The following is a 21,784-nucleotide window of genomic DNA, read 5'->3' on the forward strand; positions in this document are numbered from 1 at the left end:
AATTCTCTCAAACAAAATAATTTAACTATTGTTCCTTCTTAACAAAGTTTTGTAATCAAAGACTGGTCAAAGCAGTCGCGGAAAGGGAAATTATTCTTACAATTACTTATCGATAAATAAAACATTTTAATGTTTATTTTCTTAAAAATTGCATAATTTTTTGCCATCAGCTGTTTACACTTTAGCATTTCTTGCTCAAGTTTAAACCACCTAAACTAGCGCTTAAACTAGCAAACAAAATTAACTATTTGAGGGCGGGTTTCTTACTACTCAGTTAAACTAGGCTTAACTTGCTGTTAGTTTAAACTCGGAACAAATTTAGGCGGACTTTAACCGATAATTGTGTTTTTCAGTTATGGTTTTAAGTTCTGTTAAGTTTTAATTTAATCCTTAATTCTTTACCTAAAGATTGGCCCTTAATGTTTATTTTTATATATGTTTATACTTTTGCAAGTTTGGCCGCTCAAAAAGTACTCTAAAACAACTTTCGAGAATTAATTTTAATTTAATCCCTAATCCTTCATAAAAAATATTTGATTTAGAACCAATAATTAAAAAAAAAAAATTTTAAGGTCGTATTCTAAGTTTATTGATTTCAAAGTAATGCTTTTTACAATTTCAATAATTCTAAAATAACTCTACGTATTAAATGTAGATAATGAAGACATTAAACTGAAAAATCCTTAAAGATATACAAGAAATGAATATAAAATACATTTCACTCTGTTAATTTAAATTAAAGAAAAAAAATAAACATAACTTTTTTAAGAAAATCTTAATCATATGACTAATTTTGAACTGTATCAGAGAACCATTTTAACATCTTAAGCATAGTTTTAGCTGAATACCAACAAAATGGATACTCCTCATAACAACGTTCCGTTCGGCCACGATAGACTAAGCCACGACTAAAAGCACGTCCAATTTTTGCAGGTGCTACACTAATATTTTCCTCTAGAAAATCACACATTAGTAAAGCTTCGTGGGAGTTCTTTTCGGCACCCGATAAAAGTTGACAAACTAATGATTGTAGACACTCAAACGGATCACGCGATAATATACGTTTCCAATCGATAGTAACAGCCGTGCTGTTAATTCTCTTGATTTCATTACCTTGTTGAGTTTTAAGACGTTTTGTTTGACTACGTTGTCCTTGTAGATCACGTTTGCCGCGTGTTATAAAGTTATCTAGATTTTTACTGGCACCCGTTAGCAACCGGGTAACTGCGGGCGGTATAGGACGTCTAATTTTATTCCAATCTTGAGCCAATAAATGCAGCATATACATGGCACCTAAGCCCATGGCCATAATGATTATAAGTCTGATAAAATGTACCGCCATTTTTTGTTTAAGGTGACGGAAATGGAAAACTTTTTTGTGATTAATTTAGAAAAATTTCTTCCTTTATCTCTTTTTTAGTAAGATTCCTTGTAAGTACTCACCTAAAAGCCATTTGATTTTGATTTGTAAACTTTCCACGTGAAATTTTTAAATAATCCGCTAAGATGAACTGAAACTTTAAACGTTTGCAGTACAAGTGAAGCTTAGTTTTTCACTAAACACGAATCAAAAATGTATCTTTTTGAAATTGTGGCAAAAAAATCCTCATTGGTAATTGTTTTCTTTTATTTGTAACAAACCATTGAAGTTAAATGCAGAGTTTTAAAAGTATTTAATCTCATAGATCAGTCTTTAGTCTGAACTGTAGATTACTCTATAGTCTGAACTATAAATCAGTTTTTAGTGTGGATCAGTATATAATCAGAAATATAGATCATTCTATTGTGCACTTTAGAGCAGATTTTAGTCAGGACTATAGATTAATTTATTAGCCAGGACTATAGACTAGTGGTGTATAGTCTGGAATATAGATTAGTCTATTGTCTGGAGTATAGATTAGTCTATAGTCTGTGCTATTAATTAGTCTATAGTCTGGACTATAGATTAGTCTTTAGTGTGTTTTATAGATTAGACTAATAGACTAATCTATAGTCTAGACTGGTCTATAATCTGAACTATAGATTAGTCTATAGTTTTGACTATAGATTAGTCTATAGTTTTGAATATAGATTAGTCTATAGTATTGACTATAGATTAGTCTATTGTCTGGCCTATAGTATGGCCTATATATTAGTCTATAGTCTGGACTATGGATTAGTCTACAGTCTGGACTATAGATAAGTCTATAGTCTGGATTATAGATTAGTCTACAGTCTGGACTATAGTTTAGTCTATAGTCTGGACTATAGATTAGTCTATAGTCTGAACTATAGATTAGTCTATAGTCTGGACTATAGATAAGTCTATAGTCTGGACTATAGATTAGTCTATAGTCTGGACTATAGATTAGTCTATAGTCTGGACTATAGATTAGTCTATAGTCTGGACTATAGATTAGTCTATAGTCTGGACTGTAGATTAGTCTATAGTCTGGACTATAGATTAGTCTATAGTCTGGACTATAGATTAGTCTATAGTCTGGCCTATATATTAGTATATAGTATGGCCTATATATTGGTCTATAGTCTGAACTATAGATTGGTCTATAGTCTGGACTATAGATAGTCTATAGTCTGGACTATAGATTAGTCTATAGTCTGGACTATAGATTAGTCTATAGTATGGGCTATAGATTAGTCTATAGTCTGGACTATAGATTAGTCTATAGCCTGGATTATAGATTAGTCTATAGTCTGAACTATAGTCTGGACTATAGATTAGTCTATAGTCTGGACTATAGATTAGTCTATAGTCTGGACTATAGATTAGTCTATAGTCGGGACTATAGATTAGTCTATAGTCGGGACTATAGATTAGTCTATAGTCGGGACTATAGATTAGTCTATAGTCTGGATTATAGGTTAGTCTATTGTCTGGACTATAGATTAGTCTTTAGTCTGAAATATTTCGATTTGAAATAGAAATATTTTATTAAGAATAAATTCCTTCAAAACTCTTTCCAAAGCATTACAATCCTCGAACACACATGCGTAACATCCACTTTATCCACAAAATATTTATTTTTATTTTTCTTCCACAATATTTTGGTTTTGTTATGCATACATACATACATATGTAGTTATGTTTAAAACCGGAACTTTATATGGAAGTCTGGTTTGTGAGTTGTGGGACCATAGTTTTCATCACTTGTTTTCTTTGTTGTCATTTCTTTGCGCTTGCATTTTCCGGTATTTTGACCAACAATTTTTTTCAAATGTTTATGTATTTTTTGTTTTTTTTTTTGGCAACCAGTTTGTTGCGGTTTAAATAGGTGACATAATCGCTTTGCTTGTACATTTTCCTAACCGGTCAAGGGGGTTTTTTCACTCAATTCGTTTTCAAGAAAAGTGTTTGCTTATTTTTAAGGATTGTACAATTTTATGTTATTTTTCAATGTTGAGGTCTGATAAATTATTATTATGTTGTCTATTGATGTTATCTTATATTCAACAATTGCATTTAAATGCATTGTTTGTGTTTTTACATTCTTTATAACACTTCCCTACTTTGGTTGATTTGCTGAAAATTGGATTGATGCTTTGAACGTGACGAAGGCTTTTTAATTCATTTGACATATTAAATTGCAATAATGTTTATATTTGCGGATGTTAAATTTAAGTTTCATTTGATGGTCTACATCACTACAACATCTTATTTCAGTCTGGTCTAACGGTTGTTTTTATCAGGTCTAAGATGAATGTCAGATATAAGTAAAATAGTCAACATAACATATCCGACTTTGACGCAAAATGCCGTAGTCGGATATGTTTATGTCACAACTAGGAGCTTACCGGACAGATAGGTTAGGTTGTTAGGAGGATGTATAGTACGTCAAATCCGAAGAAATACACCTAGGCCACTATCGTTCTTGTTCCACTAATAAATAAAATGCTTAGTTCTAACATGAATGAGGGTGATAGTTTATAAACTATTACTACAGGTGATACATGCCCAGTATGCCCAGACTAAAGACTAGTCTATGTCCAAACTATAGACTATTCTATAGTCCAAACTACAGACTAATCTTACTTACAGTGAATAGACTAATCTATTCCCTGTAAGTAATTATGATGTAAAATGCCATTTTGGTGATTACAGACGATTCAAGTTACAACTAGGACTTCTCCAGACAGACATCAATGATTGTGGAGCTAAAATTCTTAAAGTCTTCTAATTGTTCTATCGAAAAGGATGAGTTACTATCTATATAAAACATGTTAAACAATTATTATTTCTATATTCGGCTGTGCTGAATCTTATATACCCTTCACCAAGTACGTTTTAAAAAACTGTTTTTATTTATTTTGTATCTCTGCACACATGTCACACATAACATACACACAAACAAATATAAACTGAAAGAAATATTAACCGTTGTACTGTAATACCACCGTCAAACTGTATTACCAACATATTACTGCTTTATCTCCTTGTTCTTGTTATACTCATCACCTTCGTGAGAACCGAACAGCATCCAAACATACAAAAAAATACACAGCTGAATAAAACCAAATACATCACCAAAAAAAACCAAATACATCTTTATCCAATTCACAGTGTTGTTGTTGCTTTTTTAACAAAGCATGAAAAAATGTGGCTTTTTTGATGAAATTTTCAGAGGTTGTCTCGGATTTTTGCTCATATCTCCGTTATTTATGAACCGATTTTGCTGATTTTAAAAAACTGATTTCAACAGACAGACGGACATGGCTTAATCGACTCCGCTATCTATAAGGATCCCCGAAGGTGAAGAGTATAAAAACTAAACAAAGAGGACTTAAGGGGTCGGTTTTACAGATCTTCAAATTAATGCAATTTTTCAAAAGTTACTTTAGTACAATTTCGTCGGCAATGAGCCACAAATCAAGTTGATGCAAATCTATCTGTCTATCTATCTATCTATCTATCTATCTATCTATCTATCTATCTATCTATCTATCTATTTATCTATCTATCTATCTATCTATCTATCTATCTATCTATCTATCTACCTATCTATCTATCTATCTATCTATCTATCTATCTATCTATCTATCTATCTATCTATCTATCTATCTATCTATCTATCTATCTATCTATCTATCTATCTATCTATCTATCTATCTATCTATCTATCTATCTATCTATCTATCTATCTATCTATCTATCTATCTATCTATCTATCTATCTTTCTATCTATCTATCTATCTATCTATCAAATAGTATCTAAAGCTTTCGTGATATGCTAAACAGTTTGTGAATTTCTGCAATTGCAAAATAGTTATATGAAAAATAAGAAAAACACTCTCACTACGATAATTACCATCAGCAATAATATCAGATGTCTGCAGACTTACTTACTGGTTCACTTGACCAAGTATAAATTGTGATGCAACCAAAGAAAACTCTTCAGTTGATTGATAAACTTTAAGACAGCCATAACTTTCGGACGGGAAAATTTGCCACAAGAAAAGCCAATAGCAAAAAACTAAACAATAAAAATAAACTAAATAACGAATACACGCTAACATGGTTCATTAAAGAAAATAGAAAAACGAAAACGTAAAATTGTGTTGACTCCAAGTGGACCAGTGGATAAATAATAAACAAAGCTAATTATGTAATAATGTTGTTATGAAATCTTAAAAGGCTGTTTGTTTTTAACGTCGTTATTTATTTCAAGCGGAAATTGTAACTTGAACTGTTGTAACAACAAAACTCATATTCAAAACATAAACATTATTTTTTTAGTTTACAACGTAAAATGTTTTACACCGTAATATTTGGCACGATTTTAATATTTTTATTCCTTTTTTGGGATATACGTAAGCCAGCCAAATTTCCTCCTGGACCTAAATGGTATCCCATTGTGGGTTGTGCTCTGCAGATTTATCAATTGCGCGCCAAATGTGGAATGTTTTGTAAGGTGATCGATGAACTAACGCGTCACTATGTCAATCCTTATGGACTATATGGCTTAAAAATCGGCAAGGACAAGTTGGTTATAGCTTATTATTCGGATACCATACAAGAGATGATGACTAATGAGGATTTGGATGGTAAACCGGATGGTATTTTTTATCGCATGCGTACTTTCAATTCCAAGAAAGGCATTCTTGTTACCGATGAAGAATTGTGGGTGGAACAGAGACGTTTCATTTTGCGTCATTTGAAAGATTTTGGTTTTGCTCGTAGTGGCATGGTTAATGGCATACAGCAGGAGGCAGCTCATCTACTAGATGATTTGAATGATTTAGTGCGTGAGCAAGGTGGCAAGAGGGTGAAAGTTTCTATGGTTAATCTCTTTACGGTTTATGTCCTTAACACTTTGTGGTCTATGATGTCGAGTAAACGTTATGATCGTAAAAGTGAGGAGATCAATGATTTGCTACAAATGTTTTTCGAATTATTTCAACATGTCGATATGGTGGGTGCCATGTTTAGCCATTTTCCCTTTATGCGTTATGTGGCACCCAATTATTCGGGCTATAATGCCTTTGTGGAAAATCATGAACGTATATATGCATTTTTACGCAAAGAAGTGGATAATCATCGCCAGACTTTTAAGCATTATAACATTCCCCGTGATTTAATGGATAGTTACTTAAGGGAATTGGAGAATCCTGAACGTAAAGCCTCTTTTACCGAAGAACAACTGCTGGCAGTGTGTCTGGACATGTTTTTAGCTGGCTCTGAGACCACCAATAAAAGTCTGGGTTTTGCCTTTTTGCATATGGTGCGTAATCCGGAAATACAAAAACGAGCGTTTGAAGAAATCAAAGAAGTAGTGGGACTCGAACGTTTGCCTGAGTGGAAAGATCGCACTAAGTTGCCATATTGTGAAGCTATTGTTTTGGAAGCGGTGCGTATGTTTATGGGCAATACCTTCGGTATACCACATCGTGCCTTGCGTAATACCCGCTTAAGTGGCTATGAAATTCCCAAAGACACAATGGTTATTGCTTGTTTTCGCGGTATGCTCATGAACCCAGTGGACTTTCCGCATCCTCATAAGTTTAAACCGGATCGTTATTTAATCGACGGTTGCCTTAAAGTACCCGAAGCTTATAATCCTTTTGGTTTTGGCCGTCATCGTTGTATGGGTGACATTTTGGGACGTCAGAATTTGTTTATGTTCATTACAACTGTCTTGCAGAATTTCCATGTTGAAGCTTTACCAGGCCCTTTGCCCGATGAAGAGCCATTGGATGGTGCCACCGCTTCTGTTAGGCCATATGAGGCCTATTTAGTACCCCGTCAGGGTTTTATAGATTAATTTGAAAATTGTATTATAAAAAAATCGATAATGAAATAATAAAATGTAATTTGCAAAATTTTTTGAATTGTGTTTTGGGCAATGGAAAGTATGACACTTAACTTCGCTAAAGATAGAGAAGATTTGACTGTAAAATATCGATTAGGCCGGACTTTAAGGGACCTTGCAAATGATTATTATTTATTATATACTTGATACATCTATTCTGAAATGAAGGCTGTGGTTTTAAGGGTACTGGGTGTTTGGACTATATACAAATGATTTGGAAGGGGATTGTGCGAATATTGCTGGACAGTAAAAAAGTAGACTTTGATTACATTAGTGTTCCTAGGAATTCCCAGCAGTTTGTAAGCTAGAGTGTTCTTTTAGTATACACCTTAGCGAAAAGCCGGTATTGAATGTTTTAGACTAGATTTCTGACCTATATTGATCTATATTGACATTTACCTAGAATCTATCTACCTAGTTACCATAAGTGGTGAGTTAAATAGCTAGTTCGGGACTGTCGGATACAGCCCAGCTTAACCTTTTTCTCTGGGAGTAAACATTTATTGGCCTTAAACATGTAGTTTTGTTGAAAACTAGGAATAGTAATTTAATTAAGCGAACCGACGAGGTCCTTTTCCTTAGATCTGAATAAAACACAAAATTATTGTTTACAAAATATTGGTTATAATTAATAGTTTTTTGTTTTTATTTTCATAGTTTTGTCTTTTATCAGAACACTTAAAGCATTATCAGTTTTTCTTTTAATTAAAAATGTTAAATAAATTTTTTTTATAAAATAATTAAATAGTTTAATAAATATGTAATAGTATATGTATCGATAGTTAGATTAGTACTAAATATGTATTTAAGAATCGATTAATGGAAAACTGGCATTTCATTAATAAGGTAACGTAGAAAAAGTCATGCTATTTATTATGATCATTATTATTAGAAGTAGTTAATTGGATATATCATTTGATATGTTATATAGAGTTGAAAACATAACAAAGAAATTTCGGTTAAGGATTCAAAATAAAGTTATAAAATAAATTTTACAAAACTTTGTATTAAATATTAGAAATTAAAAATAGTGTCATTCGATTTTTATAACCTTCACCTTCGTGCGTTAGGTAATTCGGTTTGTAAGATCAACAATATGATTTTACGACCCTATAAATCTATAACCGTTTGTATGTTTGTCGAAATCAATTTTCATAAGAACTCAGATATCTTTGAGATCTAAATCCTTAAAAAACTGCTACTTTTGAACCGGGAGTGTAAGGAGTAAAAGAGAACATACAAGAGGCAACGAGAATATCTGTAGAAAAATATTTCTGATGTTTTTTTATTCTTCAACTGGTACTTTTTGGCTTCTCTGCAATATTGAACCTAGAAACATATAATTAGACACAAGGAACATCTATAAGAATGCATCTTTCCAAACTTTTTGTTCTTCGGCTGGTACTTTTTGAATCTTTTATAATACTGAAGCTAAGGGCGGGTTTCTTACTACTCAGTTAAACTAAGCTTAAGTTAATGTTAAATTAAACTCGGAACAAATTTAGGTGGACTTCAACCAACGATTATGTTTTTCAGTTATGGATTTAAGATCAGTTTACTTTGTTTGTATTGCCAATTTTTCAGTCAAAAGCATAAACAGCATGAACAGCTGTTTTTTGCAAATATCACTTTTGTAAAAAGTAAAATTTTAGAAAAAATATAAATAAACATTTAAATCATTAATAATATTGATAAAAGAAATCAGAAAATTACTATTTACCTTAAATATTAAGTTTTTCTTCTTCCGAATTCATTATTTTATTGTTTTTGTTTAATTGGCCAATAGCACTCAGTTAAACTAAGATAAGTGTGGGTTTCTTACTACTCAGTTAAACTAGGCTTAACTTGCTGTTAGATTAAACTCGGAACAAATTTAGGCGGACTTCAACCAATGATTATGTTTTTCAGTTATGGATTTAAGACCAGTTAGCTTAGTATTGCCAACTTTTTAGTCAAAAACATAAACAAAGAACAGCTGTTTTTTGCAAATATTATGTTTGTAAAATGAAAAATTTTAGAAAAAAAAATAAAATAAAAAAATGAAAACAATGATAATATTTATAAAACAAATCAGAAAATTACTATTTACATTAAATATTAAGTTTTTTTTCCGGATTCATTATTTTATTGTTTTTGCTGATTGCGTTTTCTCACTTTCAACTTAGGTTTAATAGGCCAATTCTATTCTGTTAAACTAAGATAATAAGTAACTTTACTGATTACTGAAAAACTTAACATATATTAAACCAGGTTTAACCAAAGAATGAAGATTATCTTCATCAGAAAAACTCGCCCTAAAGGACGCAATATTAAACACTGAGCTAAAATATATAAAAGGATAGTATAATTTTTCTTTTGTGTAACACACTATGGTGAAGTGTATATAAGATTCGACATAGCCGAATATAGAACTTTAAATTGTTTATATATAAATGCTGGTTAAAAACTTTGCACGGATACATAAACTAATTAAATAAATAGTTATTTTCTATAATTAAATTTAAACTCTCCATTCCTGTATGAACAATAAATTGTAAATTGTTTTATTACAAAGTTATTAAAAAACTCATCTTTCAACTTTAAAAGCTTTTCGTAAATTATCAGTTTCGTATTGTTAATGAAAAAATAATTAATTATTCTTGAGGATTTTATATTAAAATTAAAAATAATTTCATTAATTTTTCTTTAACACTTCTCTAAATAATGTTTTTTTTTTCTTTTTTGCTTAATAATGAATATTCGTTAACATCTCTACTATATATTTTGTATATATATATTTATTTTAACATCGCTGTATCTTTTTATATTTTAAATAATATTATTATTTTAGGTTTTATAATTACAAAAAAATTTATGTAGATTTTATTTTCTTTTATTTTAAGTCTCACTCTCAAATGCATAATTGTTTTTAAGGTTAATAACACAGGCCAACAAATTTTACAAAAATAGTCGAAACCCAGAGATCGTTTTATACAATAATAGATAATTGAACTGCTTTGAATTTCTCTATTACGTTATTTTTTCGATATGGCATACTTTACCAGGTACCAAAACTTGAACGCGCGATTGTCAAATAAAGGGCTCTTCACACGATCACACTTTCCGTACGTAAAGTCTAATGAAAAAGTTAAATGAAACAAAAAAATTATAAAAAATAAAAATCGTTTGATTAATACATTTTGGGTCTTATTCATAACACTTTATCACAGGTTTATAACCCAAATTTTGTATGAAAAATTGTGTTATAAACCTGTGATAAATTGTTATGAAAAAGTCGAAAATAGTAGAAAATTTAAAAAAGTGGAAAAAAGTCAAAAACGTTAAAATAGTCAGAAAAAGTCGAAAAAAAGTAAAAAAATAGTCGAAAAAGTCACAAAGTCGATAAAATGAGATAAGTCGGAAAAAGTCGCAAAGAAGTCGAAAACTCGGAAAAAGTCGACTATTTATAAAATACTAAAAGTAGAAAAGTCGACTATTTATAAAATACTAAAAGTAGAATAGTCGACTTTTAACTAAATGAAAAAGTCGAAAAATCTACTTTACATAAAATGCAAAAGGTCGAAAATTTGACTTTTAACTAAATGCAAAAAGTCGACTTTTCGTTTCATCTATAGAAAACTACTTTACACGACCACACAGGTAATAAGGTACGGATGGGATGTAATGAAACCATCACACATACACATACAGAAAAAGTGAAACAGCTTTTTATTTTACTTGTCTACACAAAACTTTGACAGATCAGACATGGTTCACACTAGGAAACTTTTTTTGGGAAACTTGTGATTTTTGTGTGTGAGAGAAAGAGAAAGAAATATCAACCATCTCTTTCTCTCACACACAAAATCAAAAGTTTTTCAACAAAAGTTTCCCAGTGTGAACCAGGTCTCATAATACTTGTGTGCTCGTGTGAAGGCGACTTTATTGCTTGCATGGAGTTTGACAACCATATTCTTTAAAGTTTAAACTATAAAAATTATTAAACAATGATCAACTTGGTCAATGATGATACCTTGTATTCTCTACATTCTGCTTGTCGACATATCGTGTAATATATTTTTAAAAAATTTTGGATTTTTGACCATTTTTTCATCTAAATGTTTGTTCAATCGATCGAGTTTAATATATAAAATATGTATCTCTCTTTCTACGAGTTATCTTAACTTAAAGCTTAAAACAACTATAATTTTGGCCGTCAACTGCCGATATCTAAACAAATACAAGAGATTAATAACTATTTAAAAGAAATTTTTAGAGTAAAACTTATAGGCTAGTTTCAAACTATAGGTTAAGATATCTACAAGCAGAAAGAAGTTACAACAGAAGTTAAACCTTTATTTCAACGCTAACAGATTGGACTTTCATAAATGAAGCTTTTTTCGCCTTGTTTCATTTTCGACACTATATTTGAAAACCCCGATAGGCTGATGAAATTGATGGGAGTTCATTGCAGTTCAATTTTTTTAAAAAAGTATAATCTCTTCTATGGATTAAACATTTTGTTGTTGGTCTGTGTAATTATTTATTAGGGGGATATTTATTAAATAATAATATCATTTTTTTATAACTTTATTATAATTTTTTATATTTGTATTTATTTTTAACAATTAAAGCACATTTATTTCAATATTTATGCATTTCTTTATTCATTTTCATCTAAATTATAAAACAAACTTTCTAATTTATTTATTTATTTTGTTATAAAATAAAATGTAGTCCTTTTGTTTTTTTATTAAAGTTTATTTAATTATTTGCCTTTTTTACCTAATTCATAATTTTCTCTATTTTTTGGTCCATAAAATGATGGCATTTATAAGTTTTTTTTTAGTTTATGTTAATTTTTGTTTTCTTAACATTTATTAATTTTTGATTTTCAAATACTACTTTTATTGTTTATTAATTTTTGAAGGTTTTAGTTTTTTATTTTGTTGAAAAATAACTATTAATCATTAGTGTTTAACTTAACAAGTGCTTTAATTAAAAAAAAAACATTAATAATAATATAACATGAGCGATATGAACGTAGTTTTGAGATATTATTATTTTGATTATAATATTGATAGTATTTTTAGGTTTCTTACTAAATTGAAGGACGTTTTATAGAGAGTTCGTTTAAAATTTAATTCGCCAAAACTCCTTAATATACAGGCCCGTTGTAGAATTCTATATCGATCGAAAGTGGAATTACGGCTTGTAAATAAATCGTTAAAAACTTATACAGATAATAACATAGAACTATGGTCGATTTCACGTTGAAAATGTGAAGTGCTTTCATTCTGAAAATGTTGTCATTTTTCTTTTTTGAAGAAGAATATTGGAAAGATAATTCCACTTTCGATCGGAATGAAATTCTGTGACAAGCCTGATAATTTTGTCATTTCATTTATAATTTCTATTCCGATTTAATTTTGCATACTTCTTATAGCTTCACTTTAGCAAGGTCCACCTTTCAATATCTATGTTAAAATCAATTTTCGGAGGTTCCCAGTGTTCAAAATGTCTAACAGAGATTATGAATTTATTGCGATTGTTTCCTAATGAAGCAAAATGTTATAGAAGTTAATAATAAAAAAGATAACTGTTTATTCTTCTTTTTTTCTCATTATGACAAGTTCAGCAGAAGTCATTATATGGTAATTCAAATCGTCTAGTGTGGATACTATACTTGCAGTGTCCTGTTGTTGTAACTGCTTATTCAAATGGGTGTGTTCATAAACCCATCGGACAAAGAAAATTACGGCTGCAAAACAGTTACATATGTGATGGCTATAATGGAAACTCTGACCAGTATACATTAAGAATGTTGTGGCAAAACTACTCTTGTATTCTAGGACAAGCGTTAGCGAAAGGGAATAAGCGGCATTCATGCTATATCCTTCGACTTTAGAATTTATGGTATTTCTATGAATATGGTATAAAGTTGCGGTGCCTATACCAGAACAAATGTATTGGTACCTGCACATTACTACGTACATATGTTCTTCGTATACATATATTCAAAGATCCTTTCTAATATGACTAGGGAAGGAGCATACAACTGTTCTTCTCTTTTATATGTTCAAAGATCCTACATGATATGACTCGGTATATTTATTTATACATATTTAAATTGGTATGACTTCTCCGATAACATCCTAGATGTTACTTTTTTGTCAAATATGAGATTTGTTTTCCATGACTACGAGAACAAATATTTCCTGCTCTAGATGTTGTTCCAAGGTGATTTGCAGGCAGCAAAGGTAAACACACTAAACACACAGTGTTCCCACAACAATCAGTTCTTCGCAATATAACGACTCAGAGTTCAACTAACAACGACCAAGGATTGTCAACCCAGCCACACCGACATTACACGTGTCGCAGCTACAACAACACACGAGCATCATAGTTACCTATAACGCCTATAACGCTTTTTTATCCATACCCCAAGTTCTGTTGGCTTGTTTCTACTTCCCTGACTCGCAGAACCTTAATTTGCTATATCTAGGCAGCTCGTTACAATCTCAGCGTTTTGGTATCATTGAATAATTCTACACTTGGTATCACCAAGCAAAAGTGATTACACTGCAGCAGCATTATTAGCTACTGACATCGTTTTTTTTTATCAATACCCAAAGTTTTTCTATTCCATTTTGTGCGTGATTGTAGTTTTACGAGCTGAGTGCTATTGCAGTTCTGATCACACTTGAGCAGCATAATAAGCCGCTGACTACGTTTCTTTATCTATGCCCCATGTTTTTACATGATTGTAATCACATTTGCTTCCGGTTGATATAGCTGTTGCTGAGTTGACAATCTTTGGCCGATTGAGAATCAGTTCGTTCCAGAGCGGAGATCCAATTGTAGTGGGAACGCGTCCAGTTGGTTGTTTTTGTTGTTGTAATAGGTTGGTTGTAACTGGATGTTATTCCTTAAGGAAAAAACTTCCAATTGTCGTGGGAATGGTAAAAAGTGTTGCTGTAGCAATGACAATCAGTTTCCTTTCTGTAATGATGGTTAGCGGCGAAAGAGTTGATTTCAGAAGATATGTCGTTCGTTCTGCATCATGTTTGGACTTAACTTCTTGGTAATAGTGTCAGATAGTTTATTATTCCAGATTGTTTCTTTTACTATCCACTTAGACGATTCTTGCGATCAGCTTTTTAAACGCTTATTCTTGGTAGTTTGTCAGCAATATAATATATGTTGATCAGCAATAGGAGGTATGTACATGGTGTCCTTTTTATCCTGTTTGGGCTTAACTTCTTAGTAATAGTGTAAGATAGTTTATTATTCCATTTTGTTTATTTTACTATCCATTTACGGGATTCTTGCAATCAAATAAGCAATCTGACATTGAAGCACAAGTTAATGGTAGTTTATTTACAATACAATTGACAGTTGAATCCTTATACTCCAATATTAGTACGAACGTTTGAAAGTCTCAACTTTGTGCCCGTCATTACTGGAAAATTAAAAATCTTAAGAGTATTTTTTATAACTCTTCATATCGATCGAAGAAATGAATTCCAACGAAAAATGGAATCGTTAGAATAAGCAGAAGCAATTCTATTTCGTTTCAATGGTTTACGAATGTGAATATTTTAAGATCGTAAAACGTTTAAGTTTTTGCAGTTCTTTAAAGCTATAGGTTAAGAAATCTCAAAGAGGGAACAGAAAATAGTAAGCCAATAAGCCAAAGTTTCAAAGGCCTGAAGAATTTTCAAAATAAAAGTAAATTCGCGCTGTCATATCACCAATCAAAAATCACTTAAAACTAAAAAAAAACTATGCTTACATGTTCTTAAATTAAGTTTTAAGAAAACAAAATTATGTTAAATATTTAATACATTATCATTAACTCACTTTATTTTATAATAAAAATGAGTTTATATGTATGTAATGAAAAACAACATCAGCACATTTGTATACAAACATAAAATAAGAAATGAAATGATATATAAATAGTTAGAGTATTAGCATAAACAAGCCTTAACTCTATACACAACAATAATGAATTTGTTAGTTTAGCAACAAATTTGTAATAAATAATAATAATGAAAATTGTAGAAGTTGAGTTTCTTTTTACAATTTTCTCGTCGTGTATTTTTTTTATCCAAAAATAGCTTTGCAATAATAAAAAAAAAATAAATTGTAATTTTTTTTGTATCAACAAGTCACATCTTTAATAAAATAAAATTAATAATAATGAAACTTATAAATAAATTATAAATGAGCAGATGATTAAATGGAAAACTTACATTAATGCAATACAATATGTATTTTTTTTTTTTTTGTAATAATTTTTTTCATATTTTGTTTTATTTAAAAAAAATTCCCTAAATTTTTTTTTCACTAATTTAATCAATGTTTGTATAAATTGATTTTTTTTTCTTCTGTTTGTAACATTATTCTTATTTTGTTTGTTTAGTTTATATAAGTATATTATCGTATAGTTTTACTTAAAGTTTTGTTTCGTTTAATTATACAGTTTTTCATTCGCATTTAAAAGAATTATAAAAAAGTTAAACTGACTTTTTAAAAAAAATTAACTGTTTAGAAAATCGTTTGTGTTTTGTAATGCTTAAAAAAAGGGAATTTGTTTTTCTTTAATTATTCACTTTTTACACTTCAATGCCTTGAATATGTAAATGTAGGTAATTGGGACGCACAACAACAAGCTACCACATATAAAATACCAAAAAAGAAATTCAATTTTGCCGTCTGTCTTGGCACTTTACTCATGGTCTGTTCATTACGAAATTGTTTCTCAATGCGAAAAGCTTGTGGCACCGTTATCAAGGGCAATAGAAACCATAATGAATATTTTAAAGCATAAACAACAAAAACACTATAGGGTGTAAACAGGAGTAAAGCATATAAGACATGCGATGCTGTACGACCAATTAAAATGGCCAAAGTCACAATGCCAGCTTTGCGATCATTATCAGCATCTCTTGTATTGTTACTATGTAAAATAGCTTCTGTATTAAGGGCCAAAGGTATGGCATAATAGATGGTTGTCCAATCAACATGACCAGTTTGTGACATGAACGCGAATAGTACAGATATGGGACCGAATAGTATTAATATAACTAAATCACCTAATGCAATGTATTTGAAACCAATGCCACCGGTATACAGGAAACTAGATGATAAACCACCAAAATAGATGAGGGCTAAATGTTCCATTTTAGCTGGACTTAAGATGGCTAAAAAGATGAAACCAACACAACCGGCCATATAAAGTATTGCACCAAGAGAAACAACCTGCAAAAGGAAAAATGAAATAGATTAGTTGGGGTCAATATTGAGGTGAAGAATTATGGTTTAAATTAAATTTAACTATCTAAAGTTGTTTTTGAGTACTTAGGGCGGGTTTTACTGATAGAGATAATCTTCATTCTTTGGTTAAACCGGGTTTAATAGATGTTTCGTGTTTTTCAGTTATCAGTAAAGTTACTTATTATCTTAGTTTAACTGAGTGTAATTGGCCAATTAAACTCAAGTTAAGTATAAGTGATTTCGGAAGAACAAAAACTTAATATTTTAAGTAAATTGCAATTTTCTGATTTGTTTTGTTTTATTTATTATTGTTTTAAATGTTTATTTAACATTTTTTCAAAATTTTCCATTTTAGAATAGTATTGTTTGCAAAAAAGCTGTTCATTGTTTATGTTTTTAAGTAAAAGTTGGCAAGTTAGTAACAAAGTTAACTGAACTTAAATCTAAAACTGAAAAACACAATCATCGGTTAAAGTCCGCCTAAATTTGTTCCGAGTTTAATCTAACAGCAAGTTAAGCCTAGTTTAACTGAGGAGTAAGAAACCCGGCCTTAATTAGTTAATTTTGTTTGCTAGTTTAAGCTCCCAAAGGAGGTGTTTTAAACTTTATAGGAAGTTGGTTTAAACTCTATAGGCAGTTGAAGCATTCGGACTTAATTTCATCAAAAGTATTATTGATCTTTACCAGAAATAAGTTTTAGAGTTTTAATGGTCTCCACCAGTATATATTTGAGTTTAAATGGTCTCCACTAGGTTATATCATGAGTATTTTATGGTCTCCACCAGTCAAAAACATAACCTCACTCTGAGGTAAAACGAAAGCATGCGTTTAATGAAGACAACGCATAACTTACAACAGTTATACAAAGTAGTGCATTAACAAGCTCAAGCCACACCGTCCTTAAGAAATAAAAACGATGAAGCGAGAGTTGTTCCCCAACTTAGACCTGGATTACAACTGTGGTTTAAACTTGAGCAAGAAATGCAAAAGTGTAAACAGACATGTTCGTACGTCTGTCCGGCTGGCTGACTGTCCATGTAAACCTTGTGCGCAAAATACAGGCCGCAATTTTCAAAATAATTTGATGAAATTTGGACCAAGCATGTTTTTTGAAAATGGTTGAAATCGGTCCATTATTTCACCTAGCCCCCATACAACCGTACCTCCCGATTTGAACTTTTTATGCCTTAATTACGTCAAATATTCTATTATCTCTTTAAAAATTGGTACAAATAAGTTTTATATAAGTATAAATGACACTGCAGATTTTCGTAAGGATTGGCCCTTAGTTGACCCTAGCCCCCATACAAACCCTCCTCCAAAAAATGTCTTAAACGTCTAAAATTGACTTGTAACCATTTGTATCGCAATGAAACTCAACAAAACTAACTGTTATTTAAAAATATATCCTTTTTCCCAAATTTACCGAGGATCGGCCCATATTTGACATATATATAAAGCCTCATTTAGAAATTTTAGATTTTTTTATCAATAAATTGCTTAAATATTTTAGAATAATATTCATCATAAAAGTTTATTTTTATAAAAAGTATGTCGACCATGCCCGACTATACTCTCCTACTTGTTTTTAATTTAAGTTTTCATTAATTTTGATATTACATTTACAAAACATCCATTGTTTTGATAACAAACAGTGACGTTTTCTGTTCTTTTGTATGGCAACATTGTGAAGTTTAATCTTGTACTCAAAAGCATTAAATTATTTTTATTTATTTATTTATTTGTTAGTAATGCTAAAAGCCTACAAGGCCAAAGTGCATTACATGGTATCTTATTTTATTTCACATAGTTTGAAACTTAAAATTAAAATGTACACCCTTAATTCCTTGATATTATATTTATCAGAGACTCCCTATCAGTGACGACGCAACTTTTGCATAATTATAAATTAAATTTAGATTTATGTCTTAATTAACTAATACGATTAGTAATAGGCATTTAATTGCCAAATTAAAAACCCACACTTAAACTTACACAAATAAAATAATAGAAAACTCAAAATATTTGGTTTTGAAAATAATTTCTATTCAGTTCTAATAACCAAAATTGTATACTTTTTTAAATTAACAATAAATCAATATATGTATATATAATAGTCTTCACAATACAATACACTCTTATATATAAAATTTCTTATAACTTTTCCTCTCCATTAATAACCATTAAATTAAATCGAATTATTTTCCAAAAAAAAAACAACAAAAATTGAGCACACACATACCACTTTTTTCGAACATAAATCAAATACTTTGTATACAACATATAGTATAAATAGAAAATAAATATTTTCAATTTCTTGACTCACCTCATCTTTGGATAAAATATGATCGACTAGAGTGCGATCATCAGCCTTTTGTTTATCAATTCCTTTGATGAAATCAAAATATGTATTCACCACATTACCGGCACAATGAACTGTAACGGCTGTAAAAGCGGTTAGAAAAAATGTTATAAATGAAAATTCCGACGACCATTGTGAGCGAAATGCCAATGCAGAACCCAACAATGTGGGTACTAAACTGGCAGATAGGGACCAGGGTCGTAAAGCTAATAGATAGGTTTTAAGTTTCATAAATGTGCCGGTGGTAGATGTTGCAGCAGCTGTTGTTGTTGTTGTGGCATTGTTGTCGTTGTTAGCATATTTGCTGCTATGTAATTTACCATTAACTGGACTGGCCTCCGAGACTAATGAACCATTCGCCAGTACTGCTGTTGTTGTGGTTTTATCATTTAATGTACGTATTCTTAGTAGAGATTCCCGTACTGAATCCAGTTCTGCTGTGGATTCGTTAGATGACATTTTATTAAACTACAATTTAAAGAAATAAGTTTCTTTTTTAGAAAAATCTTCGCTGCTGTTAATTTTGTATTACTTACCTATACAGTTCACCTCTTATTACTGATATCTTGGAATTTATTTGTTTAGTTTTGCTTTTGCAATTTGTTTATAAATCTTTGGCCTTGAATTTTAAAATATTGAACAGATTATTTTTATTTTATTTATTTTTATTTTTTTGTTTCTATTCAAAAATAATTATTGTTGAAAAGAGCAATTGTTGTACGTGTGTATATGCAAGTAAATTGTTTTTGTCTTCTTTTTTTGTTTATTTTACACAAAACTAACGCTATACAAATGTGAGCCTTTAGCTGTTTGTTGTATTATTGTTTAATTTCACCTTTAACCAATAGCTTCCCTTATATTCAAATATTGTTGTTCTAGCCACACAATCTCCAGCACTTTACTTTCATTGATGTAGTCGCCGCCTGGTTTCACTTCAAGTTCACTGTACAAAATTTGTTGTGTTTGTTTTGATTTTTTGTTTTAAAATTTCATTAGCATTTTTGTTTTATATTGTGCTCCAGCTGCTTTTATAGGTGCTGTTTTCTTCTTCTTTTTGTTGTTTCGAAATCTGTAATATAATTTGCTCCACTTTTTCTTTAGCCAAAGTAATGCTCTTCTTCTGGTTGCTGCTGCAGTTTGCCTTGCCTGTTATTTGTCTTATTCTCGTGTTATAATAACTTTTTATTATCTTTAAAAACGCCGTATTGTTTTCTTCTTTATTCAATCGTTTATATTTTAGTTTGAAGCCTGTAACAATTATTGTTTATTTTTGTGTTTTATTTAGTACTTATTATATTTTAATTGATATTTTCCTAAATTTTCCTTTAAAAAAATTTTCACTTATTTCGGTTTGCTCTCTCTCTGTCACGTCAGCTAAATAAATTCTCACACTCTCTGTGACCAGTATTGGCAATTCAGAGTTTTCAATAGTAATTTGACATTTTTGAAATTAATAAAGCGTTAAAAATCACTCATCGTTAGTCCATATTTAAGCGATTTAATTTAGCATTGCTATTTCTTTATGTACATATATTAAACTGATAAATTGTTTAATTCAAGCCTTATTTAAATATTTTTAAAATTTTCAAATATAAATCGATGTTAAATATAAGTAATTTATTTTCTAAATTGTGAATTTTTTTTCTAAATTGCCATCATTGTTTCTAACCTCTAGTGTCATCTGTTGGTAAGTAGCACTGTCAATTTGTTAGAGATGATACTTTTGAATTAAAGAAATCTCTTATTCATACATGAATTAATCATTTATTTTAGGTTTATTGCATACAATTTTCATCCTGAAAACTTTTTAGGGTCTTATTCATGAAATTTTATTTAAGTTTTATAAATCAAATTTTCATACAAAATTTGTTCAATATACCTTCAATAAAAGCTTTTGAATAAGGCAGTTAAAATTTATCTCTAAAATGAAGCAAGGCGAATTTATATAAGGTGGTGCTATTCAATCAGCTGATTTGATTATTGTATATATATAAACATTGTATTATAAAAGCCGTGATACACGGTTGTCAGATCTTACAACATTGTCAGTAAAATGTAGACAATATTATCAGACATTTTCGGTGCATTTCATTGCTAACGTTGTAATATTTAACAACCGAGTATACATAGCATAATTATTGTTATAACTAATAAGGCGAAGTCATTTTAACAGTTAATTGTTTTTTGTCCATGAAAATTTAACCCGACGCTGTTAATCTACATAAAAAAATTCTTTTCCAAAATATCGTATAAAAAATCTTAACGAATTCGCCGCAAAACAAATATTAATTAATATTAATTAATATTAATTATAAGGTAGTGTTATCAGAACAGCTGATCGTTTTTTGCTACTATGCTCATTTTTCGCCGTGGTGTAGAATTAATGTCAAACTTTGTTTACATTTTGTAAATGTCAAACTTTGTTTTCATTTTGTTAATGTCAAATTTGTGATTAAAGACAAAATTTATGCTGTTAAATTCGTTTAAGTTTTAAAACCAATAATAATACTACACGAAATTAGTTTTATTTTTAAAAACATCAAATTAAATTACAAACTGATTCAAATTTATAAACATATTTTGTTTAACAAAAATTCGCTTTGATTTATTTGTCAGCTGTTTTTGACATTTTTCCCTGACAGCCAATTCGCCTTCAAGTGCAGGCTCAATGTCAAACTACATATAAAAAAATATAACCAATTCGCTTGGTATTCTGAATTCGCCGATGACACTACCTTATAAAATTAATATACCTTGGACCAGGTCTTATATGTGTGGTAGCTAAGGCGAATTCACTAGACATTTTAATTACAAGGAAGTGTTTAGAGAACAGCTATTATTGTTTTCTAAAGCG

The 21,784-nt window shown here is 30.1% G+C and overlaps 3 protein-coding genes across 4 annotated transcripts; 1 reads left to right on the top strand and 2 right to left on the bottom strand.

Annotated features, from left to right (window-relative positions):
* Positions 1-565: 565 nt before the first annotated feature.
* Positions 566-1,598, bottom strand: LOC111681671. 2 transcript variants are annotated; one of them, XM_046954374.1, is made up of 2 exons: positions 1,444-1,598; positions 566-1,371 (listed from the first exon to the last, which is right to left on the bottom strand). In XM_046954374.1, exon 2 carries the CDS (start codon positions 1,340-1,342, stop codon positions 788-790), a length of 555 nt encoding a protein of 184 aa, XP_046810330.1. In that variant the 5' UTR covers positions 1,343-1,371; positions 1,444-1,598; the 3' UTR covers positions 566-787. The 2 variants fall into 2 exon arrangements, with proteins under 2 accessions (XP_046810330.1, XP_023299323.2); XM_023443555.2 differs by having other exon boundaries at positions 566-1,322; positions 1,444-1,577.
* A 3,795-nt stretch (positions 1,599-5,393) lies between these two features.
* On the top strand, positions 5,394-7,312 carry LOC111681686 (probable cytochrome P450 303a1). Its single transcript, XM_023443572.2, has one exon. It carries the CDS (start codon positions 5,745-5,747, stop codon positions 7,254-7,256), a length of 1,512 nt encoding a protein of 503 aa, XP_023299340.2. The 5' UTR covers positions 5,394-5,744; the 3' UTR covers positions 7,257-7,312.
* Positions 7,313-15,503: 8,191 nt separating this feature from the next.
* Positions 15,504-20,323, bottom strand: LOC111681680 (ubiA prenyltransferase domain-containing protein 1 homolog). The gene is made up of 3 exons (XM_023443567.2): positions 19,467-20,323; positions 18,895-19,398; positions 15,504-16,553 (listed from the first exon to the last, which is right to left on the bottom strand). The coding sequence occupies exons 2-3, from the start codon at positions 19,387-19,389 to the stop codon at positions 15,915-15,917; spliced, it is 1,134 nt and encodes a 377-aa protein (XP_023299335.2). The 5' UTR covers positions 19,390-19,398; positions 19,467-20,323; the 3' UTR covers positions 15,504-15,914.
* Positions 20,324-21,784: the final 1,461 nt, after the last annotated feature.

This window comes from Lucilia cuprina, chromosome 2 (assembly GCF_022045245.1).
Source record: "Lucilia cuprina isolate Lc7/37 chromosome 2, ASM2204524v1, whole genome shotgun sequence".
In the NCBI taxonomy this organism is placed as follows: Eukaryota; Metazoa; Arthropoda; class Insecta; order Diptera; family Calliphoridae; genus Lucilia; species Lucilia cuprina.

Excerpts from the sequence above, each read along its gene's own strand:
- LOC111681671 (XM_046954374.1), bottom strand. The coding sequence starts at position 1,342 with ATGGCGGTACATTTTATCAGACTTATAATCATTATGGCCATGGGCTTA.
- LOC111681686 (XM_023443572.2), top strand. The coding sequence starts at position 5,745 with ATGTTTTACACCGTAATATTTGGCACGATTTTAATATTTTTATTCCTT.
- LOC111681680 (XM_023443567.2), bottom strand. The coding sequence starts at position 19,389 with ATGTCATCTAACGAATCCACAGCAGAACTGGATTCAGTACGGGAATCT. Across the intron at positions 16,554-18,894 it reads ATATTTTATCCAAAGATGAG|GTTGTTTCTCTTGGTGCAAT; the intron begins GTGAGTCAAGAA and ends TTCCTTTTGCAG.